General features: G+C 43.3%; 3 protein-coding genes across 7 annotated transcripts in view; 1 reads left to right on the top strand and 2 right to left on the bottom strand.

Annotated features, from left to right (window-relative positions):
* Positions 1-2,002, bottom strand: part of dock11 (dedicator of cytokinesis 11) — a 40,372-nt gene extending 38,370 nt beyond the window's left edge. For 2 of the 3 annotated variants that reach the window (XM_029128155.3, XM_029128163.3), the window contains exon 1: positions 1,676-2,001. In XM_029128155.3, coding sequence (XP_028983988.1) covers positions 1,676-1,780 — 105 coding nt within the window. In that variant the 5' untranslated portion in view covers positions 1,781-2,001. Of the gene's footprint in view, positions 1-1,675 lie in introns of all 3 variants that reach the window. The other variant, XM_029128169.3, reaches the window with a different exon arrangement.
* Positions 2,003-4,087: 2,085 nt separating this feature from the next.
* Positions 4,088-7,198, bottom strand: haus4 (HAUS augmin-like complex, subunit 4). The gene is made up of 9 exons (XM_055503479.1): positions 6,964-7,198; positions 6,641-6,780; positions 6,217-6,348; positions 5,882-6,022; positions 5,649-5,745; positions 5,393-5,538; positions 5,083-5,213; positions 4,720-4,792; positions 4,088-4,550 (listed from the first exon to the last, which is right to left on the bottom strand). The coding sequence occupies exons 1-9, from the start codon at positions 7,028-7,030 to the stop codon at positions 4,368-4,370; spliced, it is 1,110 nt and encodes a 369-aa protein (XP_055359454.1). The 5' UTR covers positions 7,031-7,198; the 3' UTR covers positions 4,088-4,367.
* A 1,367-nt stretch (positions 7,199-8,565) lies between these two features.
* Positions 8,566-21,712, top strand: fxr2 (FMR1 autosomal homolog 2). Of its 3 annotated transcripts, none has more exons than XM_029169411.3 (17): positions 8,566-9,290; positions 11,435-11,487; positions 12,345-12,438; positions 12,754-12,825; positions 13,898-14,046; positions 14,206-14,299; positions 14,563-14,679; positions 14,781-14,951; positions 15,030-15,108; positions 15,242-15,351; positions 15,778-15,864; positions 17,540-17,759; positions 17,871-18,047; positions 18,336-18,530; positions 18,665-18,763; positions 18,980-19,068; positions 19,163-21,712. In XM_029169411.3, the coding sequence occupies exons 1-17, from the start codon at positions 9,240-9,242 to the stop codon at positions 19,271-19,273; spliced, it is 1,968 nt and encodes a 655-aa protein (XP_029025244.1). In that variant the 5' UTR covers positions 8,566-9,239; the 3' UTR covers positions 19,274-21,712. The 3 variants fall into 3 exon arrangements, with proteins under 3 accessions (XP_029025244.1, XP_029025235.1, XP_029025226.1); XM_029169402.3 differs by having other exon boundaries at positions 15,242-15,399; positions 18,986-19,068; XM_029169393.3 differs by having other exon boundaries at positions 8,567-9,290; positions 15,242-15,399.
* Positions 21,713-21,919: the final 207 nt, after the last annotated feature.

The following is a 21,919-nucleotide window of genomic DNA, read 5'->3' as shown; positions in this document are numbered from 1 at the left end:
CTTTAGAAAGATAGAGATTTATTTCCTTCCTCTTTACATGGATGCTAGTATAAAAACATATACACTACATATGGGTATATATATAATATATCTTATATGTTAGTATAATACTATTGGTACTATGGCTATTAACTATACAGTTAATTTGCTTGTGTTGCCAACCCTAGAGCTGTGATGCTGTGCAAGGGAACCACAGAAGCTCTGTGTCATAATTGTAGTGTTGCTCGGCCAAACAATGGGAGATTTTGCCTTAGTCCCCATATGATACTTAATACTCTGAGCTTAGAGAACCTCCAGCGGCTGCGTTACCACGTCCAGCCTGCACACAAGTCCGGAAGGCCACGAGGAACAGAAGCGAACCAGAGAATCACCGCTAGGAATGAAGAGCACTCTGTTACAGTGACTAATGTAGCTGCATCTGTCATTGTCTGCTAACTATCAGATAAAGTGTGACACTAGTGATGATATAATGCACACGACAGTCCTCGTACGAGGACAGCACAGGATCCACTGGTTCCCAAACATTGTTATGTAACAGTACCACAACACAAAGACCAGCATTCCTGTGTCAGCTCAGAGATTCCCAAATGCTTGGGACCGACCGACCTCACAAGCACCTACAGTAAGAGCGGCGAGCTCAAAGGGAAAATCTGAAACTGAAGGAACCCAAAGCCACAGAGGCCGCGGAGTCACAGCGTGCCTGAGGGAATCCCCATGTGAGAGGAACGCAGGCCACGCTCCATCCACAGGCAGGCGTTTGTTCTCAGTCACCAAGTCAACGGTTGACTCCACAACATGAGCCACACACACACACACACACACACACACACACACACACACACACACACACACACACACACACACACACACAGGACCCGATCACAAGATTATTACCCTGAGAAACGGTCTGCGTCACATTTCAAGCTGCTCCCAAGGGAACTGGAGTTTATGTCCCAAACAAACATGTGAAGATGTACGACAGTTGTGTATTTGCGTCACACTGTGGGATCGTCACGTCACGTCACAGTATCCGAAGACGTGCGATTACGTCAAACAAACTCTAAAGACGAGCCCAGTTTGCACTGACAGCTCGCACTGCGTCCGCGGGCCTGAAATCCCCTCCACGCGCGTATGTAGGATTAAACTGCTGCCTCAGCGGGATCCTGAACGCCGCTCGTCTCCAGCCACTGCGCCCAATCCCCGTCCCACGGCTCCATCACCCAGCGCCGCCGCCGTTATTCACCCGACTGAACGGAACAAAACACCCCACCGACACCCAGACACGCGCGAGCCGCCGTCCTTCGCACGACGTGGCGAGGCAAGGACGGAGGAGCCCCGCGGCGGCTGCGCGACACCGGCACCGCTCCCCGTGCGCCAGCGCACAAAAGGAGCCGCAGTCGGCTGGAAGGAGAAAGCGCCAAGTGGGTCCGTGTCGGGACAACGTCACGTTACTCGCGGACGAGGCAGCGCCGCGGAGTTCGATTCGTAACGGAACCCGCCTTTCAATGCGACACACGGTGACGGAGCGCTTCCAGACGCACGGAACACTGGCCGTGATGTCAGGAAACCAGTGAAGGCGCGTGGAGCGCAGCTATCGAGCGGGAATGGGAATAGTGTCAGCACCGCTTAGTTAGCTGCTAACCGGTTAGTTAGCTTAAACGCATCCGGTCCTCACCACGGGGTCCGCGGTGCTCCTCACAGCCTCCGACACGCTCTGCCGGACTTCCGCGGCCGTCCCGGGTTTGCTCAGTCTCTTTGTGAATTTTCGCACCTCCGACATGTCGCTGCTCGGGTTAAAATCCGCGTAGTCCGCTGAGCCGGCGTGGAAATGAACATGCCGCGGTGGCGGCGGCGCGGCGGGCTGACAGACAGATGTGGGTTACGTTGAAGGTGAAACGGCCAGCGGTTCGCGTCGCGAGGCGGGGCTCGTGCTGCTGATGAGAGAACAGAGAGGGGCGTAGCGGAGCGAGATGCTTCGCCCTCAGCTACTTCCGCTTCTCCTTCGAGAAAACGAAGGTTGACAAATGAGCGTTCTTTTTCTTAACAATACTGAGACATACATTTTTTTGTTTGAAGAATAATACATAGCTTTAACATATTATATAAAGTCAGCAACTCTACGTTATATATAACGATAAGGTTAAAGAAAAAACATTGTTTCTGAACCTTAGGTGAGCATCTCTCGTGCGTTAATTTGTGGGTTTAAGTTGGCTGAAAAACGTGAGTCGTGTATAAACTGTTACTTTTCGTGTAGAACAAATATACACTACAACATAGAGGCCTTCTTAAGCCCCAGTTATGTCAAGTAAAAGTTGGAAACAATTAAGATAAGATTAGGACAAGTATGGACATGTGAGCTAAAAACGTTTAGCGCCATCTTATGGGCGTGTTTGGAAATTGCAAATATAAAGCTGTAAATGTGTATAGTAGTAGGTTTAATGTAAGAATAGATGCTGATTAAGCTCGTAAGGCACTTCGGATTCGGATTTAACTGTGCAATGCAAATGACTTAATGCAACTGTTTGCATTATTGTGTATGTATTTTTGCTTTTTTGCATACATGTCAACTAGCATCAGTTCTTGTATTGAGTTCAATGTATTAAATTATTTGACCATTTTAATGCAATTTAAATGAAAATGTTCTATAGTCTCAGTGCCATTATGTTTTGTGTTATACAGTCATGCAAGATATGCAACAGATTAACAAAAATATGGTCTATTATACTTTGGGCTTTTTTCAGGAAAAGCGTGTATCATGTGTATGATATTTGTATGTATTCTCAGTGTATTCCCATTTACCAGTTGTTTCAAGAGCAGCAGAATGTGCAAACAACAGTAACATGGTCTTTGCAGACAAACTTTCCACAGCTGGAGCAAGTGGTTGTCATTCACACCTTCTTCTCATTTTACTGAAGGGCTGTGGGTCATGCCCTGATTCAGAACGCTGTATCTTGGCAACAATGGCAGCAGCAGCAGCTGCTGTTGCGCGTAGGGCAGTTGTTTGGGTCACCAGCTCTTCCGAGAACACACTCCCACTTAGAAGAGTCCCACTCAGGATGGATTGATTTCTACAGGATGAAGGGATTGAATGCAAGGCATCTAGGAGATGAAGCACCAGTGGCTGGTTTTCCTTACCTACAATTGTAGGTGTCCAAAACCTTGTATGTCCCCTTGCACTTATAGTCCATTATTGATTCACGCTTCCTCTTTAACCCTTCACTAATTTCTGGTTCCCTGTCCTTGTCCATTCTTCACTTGCTCAGCCATGGTACTTTTGGTGAAGGCAAAAGACAAATGACAGACTGTTCATCCGTTCCAGCTGGATGACTTTGAGAGGTAGCTCTGGTTTGTTTCATTTGTTTCTAAATGTGCAAACCAGAGCCAGTTTTCTTCTGATTACTTCTTCTTCCATGCAGAACCATGTAAAAAAGTTGTCACCAAGTGTCCTCTGAGTCAGTCTGCCAAGTTTAGTGTGACCCTCAGATATAATGTCATGTCTGGGGATGCTTGATCCGTGTCTTCACAAGGCCATGTGTCCAATCATAAGCAAAAGATGTCTGTTCTCCTGGCAGCTGCATGTTTCATGCACTGAGATGTGTAAGGGCTTTTGTGTAAAGGTGTCTGGCTTGTTCATGAAACCAACAAAGCTCCAGATGCTTTCAACAGGTGCATCAATGTCAAGTGTGGCTGGAAAACTTAAATCTCAGCAGCCTGCATCAACATAAATTCATTATGATTGAACATATGATACTGTCTTGCAAATACATATTTGTGTTGCAGTTTCATACACTGGGGACACAAAATTGTAATTTCCTTGCGCCACTGAATACAATCGGTCAGCATACTGAAAACTAAAAATACTAGTTTATTGCTCCCATGGCCAAAATATACAAGTTTGTACAAAATTTTATTCTTGAGTGTTAATGATTTTTTTTTTAATTTTTTTGATTTCATGATGTAAATAACAAAGCATTTAAAAAAGTTGTTTTAATGGGTGTCAATTGAGTGAAAGTCACCATGATGGAGTCCAGAGGTAGCTAACCCTAACCCTCAATATCCAATACTGAATCTTTAAATCTCTGATAAAATGTTTTTCAAAGTTTCTATTGCAATAGCAAGGTGATGTTATATAAACATTTCACAATAACTGTCACCAATTCCTTTAAAACTGACAGTGTAGCAAAAATGGAAAACTAATTATGGTGTTGGCTACTGAAAGAAAACTGAAACTTGTCAAGTAAATTAAACTGTATTTTCTACCACACACGAGTTATTATAGGAAGAAAATCAATGCATGGATGTCCAAGTGTCAGTATGTAAGCAGGGACATGCTCTCAAGACGGGTGACCCACCATCATATATGACTTTCACTTGTTGCTGTATTGGGTGAATTCCCTTAGAGCCCAGTTCTTGGTATCTATCTCCTGTCGTATCCGGCAGTACTCCTCAGCCAGGGCCTCAAACTCTTTTCCCAAGATCTCAAAAGAGCCCAGTTTCAGCTCCAGAGACTGCTTCTCAGCCTGGCAGGACTTAAGCTCAGACTCCAGCTTCTCTCTGAAATTAAGATGTAGCATGGGTTTGGAGAGTGCTTTTAATATCAGTGATTTTCCCTCAATTACTATCAGTGATTTCTCACCATGAAACAGTTGAGCTCAAACTGCTTCAGAGACTTTTAAAATAATATTTGCATTCCAGTTAGTCACACTGACTATAAGCCACTTGCCTTATCTTTCTGTGAGCAGATACTGAATCCGGTGTGTATGTGTCCAGTTGAATTTCCACCATCTCAGATCTGCAAAAAAAAAATTGCATGCATGATTAATATTTGTTTTTAAATGCAAAAGGAGCACTATGATTGATGTTTTGCATAATTTAAACAGAATATTTATACTTTCCTACACATTTTTTGTGACATGTGTTCTATGTGTTTTGGCAGAGTATTCTATGAAGTGTGCCGATAACGGTTTCTCACACTAAGACTGAAAATGTGGTTTCTTATTGATAATAAAATAACCATTACACAGATAAATGTCTTGAATATTTACAGTGTGTACTGCAGAAGACTGGATTGCACTTGCTTACTTTATCTTTTGTAAGACTAATTCACATTTGCCTTCAAAGTAGTCAAGCTTCTTTCTGTCCAAATCTGTCTGGACCTTCAGCCTGTGGTCCAATAAGAGAGTCTGGAGAAGCTGAATGCACTTAATCAACTCCTGGTTGAGGACAGAGACAACAAGAGCAGGAATAGGTTTTTGCAGCAAAAGCACTGTAATTGTTTTACTTTGTAAATAGTTTCTTAGTATATTTCTTCGAGGTAACAGTAATAAACATTTACAACATGCAAAAAGACAGATTTCCTTTATCAACTAAATACATTCAGAGGATTATTTACAGAGAGGTAGAGCTGAATCTGCCTTTGCAGGAGAAGCATGTTTTCCCAAGAGTTCTTCTTCAGACTCTCTGCCTCTTTCTTCTCTTTGTCCAGCTGAGCTGACAGATGCGACAGCTTGCTGCTCTTCAGAGCATCACTCTCATTTTCTACAAGATCATAAAAAACTAGCTGCTGACAACACAAGTATCAACACAGAACAATTACATGAAAAGAAGTCAAATGTTACCACACAGATACAACAGTTTAGCTACGGTACCCCATTCAGGCTGATAGTAGGAGAGGATACTCAGACACTTTTTCTTCAGATGTTTTTCCAGCTCTCTGGGCAGACTCTGTTTCATCCTTGACACATTCTGGCAGTAACAAGTAACATGATTTAATATTAATGAAATGACTTTTAATTATTACAGATTTCCTGCTGTTGTGCTTCATTTGTTATGAGATTTATATATATTTACATACAGTATAGGCTCGTTTTATATAATTTACCTTCTCTAGAGGCATGAGCTCCATCACCTGCTGGGAGTTCAAGCCAAGAATGGAGGGCTGGTCTTGGTTGGTAGTGTTACTGGGATCCAGCTGCCTGACACACTGAGCCACCAACAGACACTTCTCCATTGTCTCAAAGAACTACAGTAACACAAAACACACACAATGTGCTATAGAAAATAGGCAAGTGTGATAATACTCAGATGACTGTGTCTCCCAAACCAGTGAGTGATCTTCTTTCACATTCCTAAACATACACATAAAATATCTGTGGTTCACTGCAGGTGTTTGTGTTTGTGTAGACAATGAGATCGAGCATGTAAACTGTACAGTACCATGTTCTGGTCAGGGGGGACAGTGCTATGGTGCTTCCTGACACAGTGGTCCTGGATCATCTCCTGTAGCCCTCTGTAGAGGCTCTCAGAGTGAAGCCATTGACGTCTCTGGCTCTGCAGCTTCTGCTCAGCCTGGAGAAGAGCAAACAGCAATCATACAAACTTAAACCCTGACAAACTCAGACATAGATTTAACTCACGTGACTGCAACGTCTACTGGTTACCAGTAGAGGTCGGTAAGCCACAGACTGACTATAACTTATGGACGACTTTTGTTAAGAAACAGTTGTAGCAAATTAACCACACCTTTGTTATGTTTAACTCAAATTTAGTTTAAATTCATCATTTAACACTAATTGTATATTAACCCATATCACACAGGCCTGCTGCAGGTTTTCATTAGTATGAAAGTGGTGCCTGATACCTTTTCCAGTTCTGTTTTTAGTGGTACAGTGAGTCCAGTTTGGTCCACGTGTTGGGTCAGGGTGGCCAGGAGATTACAGAACTGAGGGTTCTGTGTCAGATCCTCCTCAGTCATGTCACACAGGGGGAACGAGGCCAGAACTGGATAAAATACCATCAAGTTATGATCAATTCTTTGACAAAAACACAGTCAAGTAAAGTAAAAAGGCAAAGCATTAAGCACAAACACATCTATTCTAAAACTAACTGGGTTGAAGGCGGCATACATACATGAAATTACTGCTACAGATAACAGTTTATAACGGAGTGAACACGTAGTCTTACTCTGTTGATGCAGATTGTCGCCCTTCCCGAGCGTCGATGCCTGTGTAGCCTCGGGAATACCCGACATGTTCAGCTTTGTTCCTTAGTAACCCAACGAATTGTTGGTTTGGGGATTTCTGAAGACTTTGCGAACACGAAGCGAATAATATGCAACGAAAAAGTAAAAACCCGCATTACTTCCTGAATCAAGTTACGCGCTCCTGCTAGTAGCGTCCCTATTGGCTAGACTTACCCATGTGACCGAAACAACCACGTCGCGTGCGCGTCTTTCACGGGAGCGCACAAAAATACACTGATATTTGACATATTTTACCACTACACTTTTATTGACCTACTCATGATACATGTGAGGCAGTCATATCAAGATCGCTTAAGTGGTAAAAAGGAGCTAGACATACCGCGCCTCTAGCTCTGGATCACAAGAACATGCTTACATAGTCACATGATGTAAGATCAGTAAGTGAGAATGACTAAACGATACCCTTTCATAATATATGGTTTTGCTTCTCTGATTTTGGAGGCCACATGTGATTTGACAAGCGTTTAACTTCACCTAAAATGAGGAATGATTAGGACTTTTGCAGAAGACTGCTTCTTCAAATAATTGTGTGAACATGACCATTATGACTGTTTGCCTGAATGGCACAATCACTACAATAAGTTCAGTTATAATCAAATTGGAAAAGAAGGTGCCGAAATTTAAAGGATGAGTCCTGAAGCAAAGCATACTAATAATCTTGAATAAGCAGCAGGTAAAAGGGGAGAGCTATGACTTTAAAACACAGCTTCAGGACTCGGTCGAAGAAATAACCTCTAGGAAGCATATGTGTCAGTACTTATTTGGCTGACTTAAAGCTGTTGCTATTGTGATTGTAATAAGAAGTGGATCAGATATAGAATAGTCATATCAGTTTGTTAAATGTACATATTTTATAAAAGAGGTGTGACAGGTAGAAGACACGAAACTCAGACAGCTTTTTGCTGTATTCAAAAAAAGTTATTTTGGAAAATTCCTCCTCGTTTTCAACATATTTTATTACATTGATTATCACAACTTGAACAGTAAAATGTGTTGATCCTGTCCCCATCATACTGGCCATGACAACGTCTGGTTCTTCAGTGCGTTCCTGGAGCTTTGGCCTCTCCTATGTTCTCACAACAGCTGTCTCCTCACAACAGCTGACTCCTTCCTAGTGCCTCAATCCTGGTGTTTTGTAGCAGTTCTGGCACTCCACATTTTCACAATAGTTGTTGTCGTTTCAAGTGTAGGACACAGTTTTTGGTCGGTGCAATAAAACGCCTATAGTAGGTCCACTACAGTGCTGTTTACACAAAGGCTGGTGGTCTTCACTCATCAATGAGTGGGCAAAATTAGACGTGAGAGCCAGTCAATTTGACTAACATTGAAATTGACATGGGAATCAACCAATGACTTGTGTTAGGCTGCGATTCGTTGCATTTTATTGGTCACATTTTTGGACCAACCTTTTTTTGCTAAACCAATGAATGGAAATCACAATTGATTGTCGCGTTTACTGACCAACCAAAAGCGGGACCTTTTTAATAGGCGGGTCTTTTCCATGGAGGGGTGGGGTGTTCGAGGTCATTCAGTCCCTCTCTGATTCACTCTATCGGCGTGTGTTTGAGGGGACGAGTAGTTGGAGTAAGGAGACGCCGGGTGGTTGTGCATTACAAACGCCTTTTTTTGAGAAGGAAACGCCGCAAAAAAATTGCACCGCAGGCAGGAGAAACGACCCCCGGCGACGACTTCTGTGAAATTAACCTACGCAACGACTGCGCCACACGCACAAACAACAAACGCAGCCAAGCTACCAAATGCTAGCCGACTAGCATCCCTGAAAACTGACGGAGTGAGGGTGTTGATAGCTAGCCTCCCAGCTAATTATCCATCAGCTAGCATCCTCCTGTCGTAGCATCATTAGCTCGCCTTTCCTCCTCGCGCACGTCGAGACTTCGTCGTTGCTCGTAGCGGTGTTTTTCTGCTCGCGAGCGCTAACTCTCACATTCAGACCTAACGGACAACGGGGCTGTTTGCTGCTGAAGACAACGTCTGCGTTGCTTTAGTTGACACCATCACACCCATCTCCCCAACCCCTTCACCTCTACCCCTCTCCCCTCCACCCGAAACACTGGAAATCCACAAGCGGCCGGAGAGCGGCGAAGGGCCGGCGAAGCTGGGGGTGGTAACGTTGCCGGACGTGGCGGGAGTCGTAGCGGCCACAGACAAGCACAGCCGTGGGGATCTACCGACGAGTATGGACGGACTGGCCGTGGAAGTTCGCGGCTCGAACGGGGCCTTCTACAAGGTAAACTGGCCACAGTCGCAGTTTGAGCCAAAAGTTTTAGTTAGGGGAAAACCGTTAGGTTTCGTTTTTCTGAGCTCAGCCCTTGCTAACCTCCACCTGGCTAATGTTAGCTTAGGTCCTGTCCCGAGCTGCAGAAATGATTTTACCATCCATGACGGTTGGCCATTGTGGGGTGGGTAGCTAGCTCCAGCTAGCACTTAAGCTAGGTACACTTGTCATCACCAAGCATGGCCTGTATTTAGTTGTTCTAGCAAACGTCAACATGATTACACGTTAATGTGGACCGTTTTACACGATAGTGGCGCTCATCACTACGCTGTATATTACACTGTGTCGAAATGGGATGCACTCATTTATAACAGAAGGGAGCTGCTAATTAGACAGCTGTTGGGCAGTTCCTGCGCACAAGTATGATGAGATGCTTCGAATCTCACATTTGTTTTGCGTCCCAACCCACGTCTTTGCAACTCCACTGAAGTTATTGCTCTAACGAGAGATAGAGGGGGATGTAGGTTTCTCTTTCAATTCTGTCTCATTTACAAAAAGAAAGTATACTTTTAGATCCAAGCCATTTGTTTTGTTGCTTCGTCGCAGCTTTTTGACTTTTTAGGCTACTCTGTGCGAAATACAAGCTTATAAAAATGAAATTGACAATGCTGGCTTTTACCTAACCTTGTAGATTTTGTCATTATTTCAGATCTCAATGGGAGAGATACCCAATATGTAGTTTCACCGTTTGTGGCACAAGGTGTTTTTTCTTTTTGTTTTAAACACACACATTTCTCAACATGCTGCTGCTTCTCTCTGTCCGTATGTGCTTAGCTGGTCAACTGACCACATGGTTTTTTAGAGATGAGCCTATATTTATTCTCCTCTTGCTGCCTCACCTGTTGTTCTGATTTACAGGGTGACACTTCAGCTCTGGCATTATTGAACGTTTTTTCTACTTATCTCTATTTTGTCAGTTATGTTGCAGCCGTTTACATGTTTTACACTTATTTACATGTGTGAATAAAAAGAGGAGTACACCTCATCGCCTTTGGTCTAGAAGCTGTAACTGTCTCATCCAATCAGGTTTTGGAAGCGGGTGCTGGCTTCTCTGTTCCTCATATGGACCTCCAGCAACCACATGGCCTGCTGGCTTGAGTATTAAGCAATGTCATTATGAAGTGATCCCCTCTCTGCCCCCAGCTTTCTACCAGTTATATCATGCTTGAGAGGGCTTGCCTACCCTCTGACCTGGTAGTGCTTGTGGACCCTGATGTAACACACATTCGGGTGCCACATTTAGACCTGTTGTAATTGGTGATACTTTTTTTTTTTTTTTTTGTTAGCCAGCTCTTTTGTCACTGGAACTCTGTGGATAGTAGTTGTTTGCAGACACATGGGCAGCACTAACCAGGACCTTTTTACGAACAGCATAAATGTTTAAATACATCACAACCCAAGCCAGGTCATTCAACACGAGGGCAGCACCTTCCAACAGGAGAATCCATACCCCCGCTGTAGAGCCACAACCATGCTGCAATTGACGCTACACCTGACCTCTCAGACCCGTATATGGCAGTGTTACAGTGAGACATGACACACCCACCGCTTTCCTCCCATCTTGTCATTGCTCAGTGCTGGGGGTGTTGGTAAAAGTTTGTGGCATGCTGTAACATATTTATGGAAGATTGTGATGGACATAAAACACATGACACATCATTTCAAAGTGGTTGTAGTCATTGGCTGTTTGTCCCTATAGGCTAAGCAGGGAGACTTTGTACCTTTCCCAAACACGTGTACTCAAATATACCACATGCAAAACTGTTACACATGAAAAAGAGCTTGTGCATTGTAATTCTGTTTAGGTTTGAGGGATTGTGTCTGTCAGTTAGAGTGCCAGAGATTTCCAGGCTGAGAGTGCTGTCAGGAGGAGTCAGTGTTCCTCGTCACTTTATCCAGCACAGAATTCACAGCCAGAGAATTGTGTCAGCGATGTGATGTCTTGGCTTACCAAAAGCCCTGGATGCTCTTTTCAGCAACAGTCACAGTATTTGTCCTAGCAGGGTTTACAAGGCAGCTGTCTATGATGTTTACATAGAAAACCACCCTTCATCACTCTGTCTGACGATAAAGGTCTTTATCTCCTTGTCTTTTAGGGTTACATCAAAGATGTCCACGAAGACTCACTCACAATTGTATTTGAAAACAAGTAAGTTAGCTGTTTTTCTAAGCCAACCCTGTGTACATTGTTTTATGACTTCTAGCCCTCACAGGGGGAAATTAAGCTTGAGCTTTCAACTCCGTTAGAATGACAGTGTCAGGCTGGTGCTTCACTCAGACATTGCCTTTTGAGCACCTGTGCGTGGCATGCAGCTGTCCGTACATGTCTCCAGCAGCTTTTTCCTCTCTTGCTCTGACCTCTTGTGATCCTGTCATCCTGATAGCATGCTTCACTTTTCTCCTAGCCCCACCTACTGTCCCTTTACACCAGCCCCGCCCACCTTGTGGTCCCTCTTTATCTACTTGGCTCAGAGTGGCGTTCATCGTGCCCTTAAAATAGTGATCCAAAGTATGCATAGAAGGAGGGGTGACAGAATGGTGGCCTGTGTAGTTTGTGGGGTGGTTTCATCTTCTCCTTTTACTTTCAGAGCACAAGTTGCTGGTTGTGTGCGATCTAAATTAATGAAACACCTTTTCTGTGTCATGATAGTTCTTCTACTTAAATGGTTCTTAAAATTGGGTTTTTAAAATTGTGTTTTAAAAAAAGCTATTGTGTATAAATCACCTATTTTGTACTTGAGTAGTATTATACAATTTTTACTTTTGAAAGACATTTGACATAGCTTTTACCTTTGTTAATTTTAAGGACATTATATAAATATACTTGCCTTGTCTAGACATGGCTCTTTGCTCATTAAATCAAATTATACATTAAAGATTTTTATGCTGCGTCTCAATAATGACCTGACAAGTGTTTTATATCATTACTGCTAGTTTGAATTGTTGTTACATGGTTATCCACACATTAACTGACAAATTACTGTATTTTTCTTGGCGCCACCATAGCTGGCAGCCAGAGAGACAGTTGCCTTTCAGTGACGTGCGGTTGCCTCCACCATCTGATTACCACAAGGAAATTGGTGAAGGAGAGGAAGTGGAGGTGAGGCGATGTTTTTTCTTTTTATATATATGTCTAACTCAGCTCATACACCTGATGTGACCTCATGGTTTAGGGCCTTGGTGGCTTTGCACTTGTATTTTGTTTAATCAATAAAAATGTATCTAATTTTTACTATTTAAAGTGTTATGTTTCCTCTTTTACTGAACACTGGCCTGTGAAATTGAAGGATATAATTGCTAAATATCAGTGTAATGCTGTGTTCCCCTCCTAGTTTTTTTTACTGATGGTTTTAAGAAAAGTGAATCAATAGTTGTAGTTTTCCATGTATGACTTGACTTGTGTGCATCCTTACAGGTTTACTCCAGGGCCAATGAACAGGAGCCTTGTGGCTGGTGGCTGGCACGAGTCAGAATGATGAAAGGAGAGGTAAGTAGCAAAGAACAGCAGATACAATACTATAATACAATTCGTAAAGTGTATGTTTGGTGATTTCTTTTGCCCAAATGGTGTTTTTTTTCCCTCTGAATGTTTTTGGTCATCTAAATTTCACATAATGAAAAAAATAGTACATATGGCTTACAATTTCTCAGAGCGATTTAGTCAAAGGAATAAAGCTATTGAGAAGAGGAAAGTTACTACTGGGGTTTAGGTAGTCTCACGTTCTTGTCTTACAATTTAATATTAAGCAATAAAGACTAAGCATTTATTTTCTCCCTCTGCACTTTGCTGTATTACATTTAATGGAATGTTTAGGTCTGACTATGACAGTATGCTGTTTGTAGAGTGAATAGAGGCATGTAGCATGATGAGTACTGCTAGGTAATGAGCTTAAAGTGCCATGATCTGGTTTGACAGTTTACCTTCTAATTACTATTTCTTCTACCGCCCTGCTTCTCCTTTACACTGACACAATGAGGATCATCACCAAACTTGCTCAAACAGACGCACTTTTCCTATTCTGAGCTTTTCTTTTTACGTTAGATAAATCACATCATCCTTGCTCATCCACACGCTGATGGTTGAACAGTGGGCCAGTGGAATATTGACAGGGCGGCTTTCTGTGCTACTGTGCCAGGAGACCTGCTGGTCGTGTATCGTGTCGTTATTTGGGGCAGTCTGATAAGAGGCTGCAGGAATGTCTAGCATTGACTGATGGTTTTAATTCTGTCCTTTTGAGCATGGTGCTTGCAGTGTTGTCTGCTTGACTCTCATGCTTTACGTTCTTGCTCGTCAATGTTCTTTTATCCCCTAACCCCTTTGTGTTTACAAGAGAGTAAAGTGTAGCTCATTAAATTGCGCTATAGAATGAGGGATTTAAAGCTTGATTTATTGTTAGCTTGAGACCACATCAGCCATTTATAAACCAGACTGCAGATTCAAAATACAGCAGTTGTTTGCTTTACAGGTTTTTTTTCCCAGCTGTAATTTTAGCTGTCACACTTCATCTTACATTATAATTTTGCATCGTTCCTGAGTGTTTCTTTCGTTCTGGTTTCAGTTCTATGTGATTGAATATGCAGCATGCGATGCCACATACAATGAGATTGTTACCGCGGAGCGTATCAGGCCCGTCAACCCCAACAGTCCTTCATCTCGGAACTCCTTCTACAAGGTCCCTGTCCCTGTTCCAGAAGACCTGAGGGACATGTGAGTGTCTGCGTACATACAATAGAGTTTTTGAAGTGTAAAATTGGTATTTGGTGTGATATAGTTTGTTGTTAAGAATATTTCTAAATCATTTTCCTTTCTTTTAATGTTCTGTCAAAAATAGGTAAGAGTGATTATGAATTGTTTTCTTATTTACAGCTGCGCTAATGACAACATTCACAAAGACTTCAGGAAAGCGATAGGAGCCAACTGCATCTTCTACAGTGCCCAAACACACGAACTGATTGTGCTGGTTAGACATTTCTTTTCACTTTATGAACAAAATTGTCTTGCATAGCTGAAAAAGAACTTGTATTTAACATGTATCTAAGTTTAAATGACGTAGTTTTACTTACTCTTCTTTACACATTGACTAATTTTTTTTTAAAACCATTCTAAGCCTCTGCCAAAACTCTAGTCTTGCTCCTACTTATCTGCACTTACTGCCTACTTAGATGTTGATAAAATAACCCCTTTTCAAAGTTGTCATTCATTCCACTTTTATTATCTTCACAGTCTACAAATGAAACCACAGTAAAGCGTGCAACTCTTTTGAGCGACATGCATTTCCGCAGCATCCGTACCAAGCTTATGCTAATGTCCCGCAACGAAGAAGCCACCAAACATTTGGAGGTACATCTACGATAGTGACCCTGGCTAACTTTTTGTTGAGATGAAACCTGACTTTGTTTTAGTTCACACATTCATACCAACTTTGTGCTTCCCCCTGACAGACGAGTAAGCAGTTAGCATCAGCATACCAAGAGGAGGTAAGAGTTAGGGAGGACCTAATGGGCCTTGCCATCGGCTCACATGGTGCCAACATCCAGCAGGCAAGAAAAGTGCCCGGAGTCACAGCCATTGAGCTGGAGGAGGAAAGCTGCACATTCAGGATCTATGGAGAGGTGTGCTGGGGTACTATTTTTTTGCATCCTACATGACTAGATAACTGTTGTGTAATGTGGTTTAATGTTGTCTCACAGACTCCAGAAGCAGTGAAGCAGGCTAGAGAGTATCTTGAGTTCAAAGAAGACTACTTCCAGGTACCCAGGAACCTTGTAGGTGAGTTAGCAAAACAACAGTTATGACAAAGCCTTTTATCCACACTTCATCATCACAGCACTTTATTATTGCTGAATTAGGTTATTACTACTACATTATTTTACCAATAATATTTTTTTTAATTCATGCACAGGAAAAGTCATCGGCAAGAACGGCAAAGTCATTCAGGAGATTGTGGACAAGTCTGGTGTGGTCCGTGTTAGGATTGAGGGAGACAATGACAAAAAACTTCCCCGGGAGGAGGTAGGCAGGCAGGGGGCTGGTAGGGACGACACTGCCAGCAGCAAAGAGGTGAATGGACCGTTCGGCTGGTCTCCCAGTTCCCCACACCACTCTCACCCCCCTCTTCCCTGCCCCCCGCTTGTCGAAAGTCAAGCTACTCAACTGTTGTAGAGCTTCGACGTGTCACGTGCTGTCTGCCCTTTGCTACTTTGTCCCCTGTTTTGTCCCTAGAATTTATGTTTTTGTTGCTTCCAGTATGTGCAGCCCACTACACTGCATACAACAGTTATGTTGGGGGTGTGGGACTATTTATAATGGGTTATATTCTCCTTTTTGTGTATGATTTCCCCCCCCCCTAATTTAATTTAAGCAAATTCACATATTTTAGGTGATGATTATCAATTTTTCTCAGGATGCTGAGCTTGTCTCTCCCTCTTTTAATTGCAGGGCATGGTTCCCTTTGTCTTTGTGGGTACTAAAGAGAACATCAGCAATGCTCAGGCTTTGCTGGAATACCATGTGTCTTATCTCCAGGTAAGTTCCTCTTCTATGTTCACCAGTAGATGGCAGCCCTAACATTTTCCCATCTGTTGCAAAGATTTCTACTAGTAATGTTAGAGTAGTAACGCTTGCATTCGGTATGTCACATTCTGTACGTTTCTTTAAATGACTCCTGTTAAGAATATCTAAACATGCGGTACATAAATAGTTTCTTAGAAATCTGGTTTCTTAATGTGGCAGTGAAGTGGATGTTAGGCCACAAGTGGTAGTCACTTCAGACTGGTCACCTGTCTCCCTCCTTCCCAACACCACGAGAAAAAGCTGATGAGAGCACCTCATTTTGCCCTTACCTCATGTGCTTTTAAAAATAGTCTCTCTCCCTGGGATGGGGTGAAGGGTATTCTGGAGTTTAGATTACCCAGCTATCTGGACCCTCAGCTTCCAAAAATAACACCAGCCCCCCCTACCAAATACCCCTCAGCCCTGCCTCACTTCCTTCCCACCTCCCTCGAGATTCAGCTGTCGTTGGTTGAAGCAGCTGTCACACTGTGAATTGAGACCCCCACCTTCAGCTCACCCACCAATGAACCACCATAAAAACTGCTGTCAGTGCACGGCTGTCATTAGATGTAAATGACCACCCCCACTCAGTTGTAAAAATGTCTTATGTGGCCCAGCTTAAAAATAAGAAATTGTGATCCTCCCAGAAAAACCTTTTAATTGAAGCACGTCTTAAGTGTCACCAAATATGGCCAAGAAAGAGACGGTGCTGTGGGTGAGGGGAATGGTAGTGAACACTGGAGGTGTTGCAGTACAGGGGATCTCCACCAAAATGTGTCAGGAAGAAAATCTTGAAAGTAACTTTAATAGTCCATCATCATGAGCACATTTCTGGAGACGTTTTTTCATTTTAGGGTTCCCGTCTTCTCCAATACGATAATGTTTCTGATCTGTCAATACGTGAATCAAAGGAACTTAAAAAGCTTGAACTTACAAAACAAAGTTGTCTTTGTTGTTTACTTTTTTTTCTTGTAGTGAAGGGATTTACTAGACTAGTTTGAAAGATCATTTACAGTATTTTCTTTCCAGGCTGCTTATCTTAACTGCAACTAGTACAACCCAGTCAGTCCATCACAGCCTAGGTGTTGCAGTTGTTCGATTCCATCACACATCACTGCCACTTAGTGGTGGAGTAGTGGAATCAAAAGTCCCTAAAAAGAAGTATTAATTATGTAAGAAGAGTTAATTATTAGTAATTATTAGAATTATGGATCAGTCTCTGCTTGGTACAGAAGATTGTGTGTTCTGGGCTCAATAAAGGTGTCTGATGGAGATGGGTACAATCAGTCACAGCCTACCAAATGAATACAATAAAATAAATGTAGTACTGCACTTGTTTTGCAGATTTGTAAATATTTACTCTTAACACGTTTAATAACACACTTCCTAGTACTGGTCTAAAGGTTTACTAGTACTAGTCTAAAGGTTTAAATTGTAAGCTGCCTTGGTGGTTAAACCTGGTCCTTTGTATGGGTCAGATATGTGGTGGCTGCACTTTGTCATGCTCAGAATTTAGGTTTTCATTTAAAGTAAATATCAAATGGAGGACACGCGTCATTTTGACACATGGTGTCAGGCAAACCATGTGATATAGTGCCTCTTATAAAGTGCACCATATTTACTAATGTTTCTTCACCTTATGCTGTAGGAAGTGGAGCAGCTGCGCCTAGAGCGTCTCCAGATAGATGAGCAGCTTCGTCAGATTGGGGTGGGATACCGTGCTCCTCCTAGTCGAACTGGGGCTCCTGGTGTGGAACGGGAGAAAGGCTACTTGACGGATGAAAGCAGCAACTCACTCCATGCTTCTCGCACATATGGGGGCCGTGGTAGAGGACGCAGGCCTTCCAACACTCAGTACTCTGGATATGGTGAGATAGAATGAAGTGAAGCATCTTTTTTGTTAACAATGATGTTTTGTTGTTTTACTTTGGCTATTAAAAAAATGTTTTTGCCTTTGTGTTAATCTCTGCTTGATGCAGGTACCAACTCTGAACTATCCAATGCTTCTGAGTCGGAGGAAGTTGAGCGTGACCAGCGGCCCCGTGGCCTAGGTGGAGAGGAAAGAGGCTCCCGGCGACCTGCCAGGGGCAGAGGCTCCACCTCTGGACGAGGCCGTGGCGGACCAGGGTCCAAGCCTTCGAACTCCATCAGCTCAGGTACTTGATACCTGGTTCATGCTATTGGTTAAATCTTTAATTACTGAACAACAACGCTGAACACTATTTTAGTGAGTTTTAAGTGCTTTTACAAGTAGTTTAAGCAATGTAATGGCTGATCTTGGAATTCAGGTCGTTGATTGACTTTTCAAATGCCGTTTCATTTAGTCTTGCTAATCTGTGAATAAAGTGTGCATTGCTGAATTTTGACAGTTTGAGTGTAATTATGGACAAAACGTTTGAAGATTAGTGTTAAACTACATTTCCTAATTTTCTTTGCATCTTAAGTGCTGAGAGACCCAGACAGTAACCCATACTCCCTGCTGGAGGGTGAAGGAGAGCTCGCTGACGCAGACATAAGTGAAGGCATGGGAGCTGATCGCCGCAGACGCTCTCGCCGCCGTCGCAATGACCAGGAGCCCAGCGTTATGGATGCTGCCACCGAGTCAGACAGTCAGGCCGGCCCCAGTGAGAACGGCCTGGGTGAGATTGAATTTGTCTCTAGTTCTTCCATAGATTTACGCCTATGGTGTGTAATGTAATTTAAAACCACCACTGTAATACCTGTGAAAACTATGACTGACTGTTTGATTCATATTCTTTCATTTCATCTCTAGATGATGAGGCCCGACCTCAGCGCCGTAACCGAAGTCGCCGCCGCCGTAACCGTGGCACCCGCCCAGAGGGAGGATCCACCAGCCGTGAAAGACAGCCAGGTGAGAGTTGATCTTCACAACGCTTGTCACCTTTGACTTAGTTGGACTTTACCTCCCTTTTAGAGAAACCAAATGTTGCGTAGAATATACACTTACTGCCTTGTTTGAATTGTTAACAAACTGACTGATATTTGTTTGTAAGTATTGCTTGGTAGTAACAGATTTAGTGGTGCAGGGAGTGTAAAAGTCCTCGCTAACAGATTTCAACATTTCCAGTAACAGTTGCTGACTACATATCCCGTGCTGAGTCACAGAGCAGACAGAACCTTCCCCAGAAGGAAAACCACGCTGGCCCTGAGCCTAAGGTAGGAACTGAATCACACGCTGTGACCTCAGTCTGTTATGCTGCCGTAAATGAAATCACTGTTCTCACCTAATCCCTCTTTCTGTTTCACGCAGGAGAACGGGACTAGCGCTGAGAAGGATGAGCGAACGCCCTCCAAGCGTTCCCCCAGCAAAGGCATGAGCTCGGCCAGTGAGACCCTGACCTTGGTCAACGGGGTCTCGTAAAGAGGCGGCCCAAACCCCTCGCGAACCCAAGTCTAGAGCAAGACTCCATGGCAAAATCTGTCCCTGCTTGCATTAACTTAAACCTTAAACAGATGAGTGAAAAGTACCTGACAAAATACCTGAATTCATACTATGAGAGTGAAAAAGTACAAAAAAACGACAAACGCATCTACTTACAAACACACGTTAATGGTGTATGCTATCCTATCTATCAGTACTTAGTGCTTATTTAAAAAAAAATACAACTAGCTTGCCAAAAAGGGGCTGGTGGATATGACTTGATTTTTAAACATACTGAAACACGAGAAACAGGACAAGACTTTCTGTTGTTTTGTTTTTGAAACGGTTGTCTTTATTTGTGTCTTTATTTTTGTTATGTTAATTTTGTTCATTGTTTATCACTGGTTTGGACTTGGCGGTCGCTCTCTCAACCAAAACGGACACGTCTCTTAACAGTGTTAAAATACAGATGAGAGATTTAAGATTATAGGGAGTGGTGTATGAGCAGACAGTCCAACAGCCTATGTGACGAGATGTTCGCACACTGAACCTGGGAGTGAAGACAGACAGATTGGAATACTGATAGACATTGTGCCTTGAATTTGAAAGAATTAATAATAAAAAAAAAAACTTGAGTTTTTCCATTAACTTTGGTTTTGTTTCCCAAGAGGAAGAAAAGTGGAGAGGAGTTTTTCCAGTGTTTTTGTTTTTTCAAGGAGAGATCAAACCTGTGAGGAAGTGATGAATGAAACGAGGAGGAGGGAGTGACTGGGCAGCGTGACGAAAGACAAGTCTTGGTGCCAAAAGATGAAATTCAAGGCGCTTGTCCTCATTCCGAGTAAAACAGACGGCATTGGGGTCGTATTTGTGTCTGTGTGCGCGTTTGTGTGTGTGCGTGTGCGGCGCGCAGTTGAGATTTGGCAACCATAAAACTAACTGGGATGGTTGAGAGGTAACAAAGTACCCGAGTGGGTCACATGGTGAGGCATCTTTAGCCATAGACCTGAGGAGGGGGTGTCAGGAGGTGTCACTTCCTCCTTTCACCTGTTCTTTGGATTTCAAGGGTCCAGGGTGGCTCCCATACAGCTTGTGACCAGGGACAGGCTGAGACCAGGCATAGGGCAGACTTGAAATGGAGATTTAGACTCAAAGACAAAATACTGTGCCTCTTTCTGCGTATGTTTGGGGTGGGGGGCGGCAGCAGTGCTAGCTTCCAGCCACACTAGTGTCTTGATAAACCAGAGCAGCAGGCAGCCCCAGATGCACACGGGGGGGCAACCACCTTATTAGGCTAGGTGCTGCTAGTGAGAGAAGGGCCTGGAGACTGTGGACTTGGGGATTGGGACATCTTCCAATGACATGAGAACCACATGAGACACAGGTCCACACTAACAGGTACACACCAGCTTCGTGCAAGCAGAGCAACCGCCCGCGCGGCACGTTACCGAGGACCGAAAAGGAAAAAGAAGCAGGGTGTCTGTCTCGTACCTGATAGTTTGAGTTGGCGTACGGAGTAAGAGGAACTCCAACCCTCAGTGGCTCTCTGCTCATGTTGTTTCTGTTGTCTTGGTTACCGCTCTCAAGTTCTTCTGTTGCTATTTCCACATCTTAGAAAATATTAAATAAAAAATTGAAGTGAAATCAACCTCTTCTTTGGAGACGAACTTTGATTTCTCTGTTTTGTGAGTTTGCAGTCTATTTTTCTAACCTGCATGGCATTCAGCTAACGAGTAGTAGGTGGTACCTGTGCATGAGGAAAAGGGTTTATTAATCTGACTTGCAAAGCCATTGTTCCATTCACTAGAATTGCTGCTAATGTACACACTGAATGTCCAGCTAAGGTAGAAACTCTACAGTGGAGAGAGAAGCGCTATGACTCGAAACCTATCCATCCCCTCGCTTTTCTGCCCAGAACGTCCCAGTTTTCTATTGGTGGATGCGAGTCAGGGAAGGATCCACTGCTTTGTTCACAAATGGAGTCTCACCAAGTATTCACTTGACCAAGGGCAACATGTGTGCGTGACATGACAAGCAAATGTCCACATGACCAAAGGTTTTGAGAGACAGATGAACGGGGGCGTGGTTGACTAGAGATGACCCAGATGCTGCTGTTATATATTACTGCTCATACTTCCTGTACGCTGTGTTTTTAGCCAATGAACGAGCACTTGAGTATTTGTACCTTCAGTTGCATGAGTGCGAGTGGAGGTCGAAGCCCGGGTATGTTTGCATTGACCTTTATACCTCATTGTGTGAGTACTGTATCCCCCTGTGTATCTGTATCCCTCATGTCCTGTTGAAAGACTGCTGTGTGTGTGTGTGTGTGTGTGTGTGTGTGGATGCTGATTGTACAGTCGACTCCTCACTCTGTCAGATTTTGTCTCTGGTTTTCTCACTCATGTTCTGATGGCAATAAAGGACTTTTCATTGTTTGTTACATATCTTCCCCAAACAGTTTGTTCTTTTTAACAGATAGCAGCCGGAGAGTAAATTATTTGCTTAGTCGATACAAGGGAAGCCTTCAGTATCTATTAATAACACATTGCAGCTTGTAGCTTAGAAGAAAACAAATGCCGCCAAGTGATGCTAAGCCGTTTCGAAGCATCGGTGAAGCTACGCTATAGGTTATCATTGTGTAACAAGGAC

The sequence above is a fragment of the Betta splendens genome, chromosome 2, assembly GCF_900634795.4.
Source record: "Betta splendens chromosome 2, fBetSpl5.4, whole genome shotgun sequence".
In the NCBI taxonomy this organism is placed as follows: Eukaryota; Metazoa; Chordata; class Actinopteri; order Anabantiformes; family Osphronemidae; genus Betta; species Betta splendens.
The sequence above is the reverse complement of the archived record's forward strand: the minus strand, read 5'-3'. Positions and strand labels throughout refer to the sequence as shown.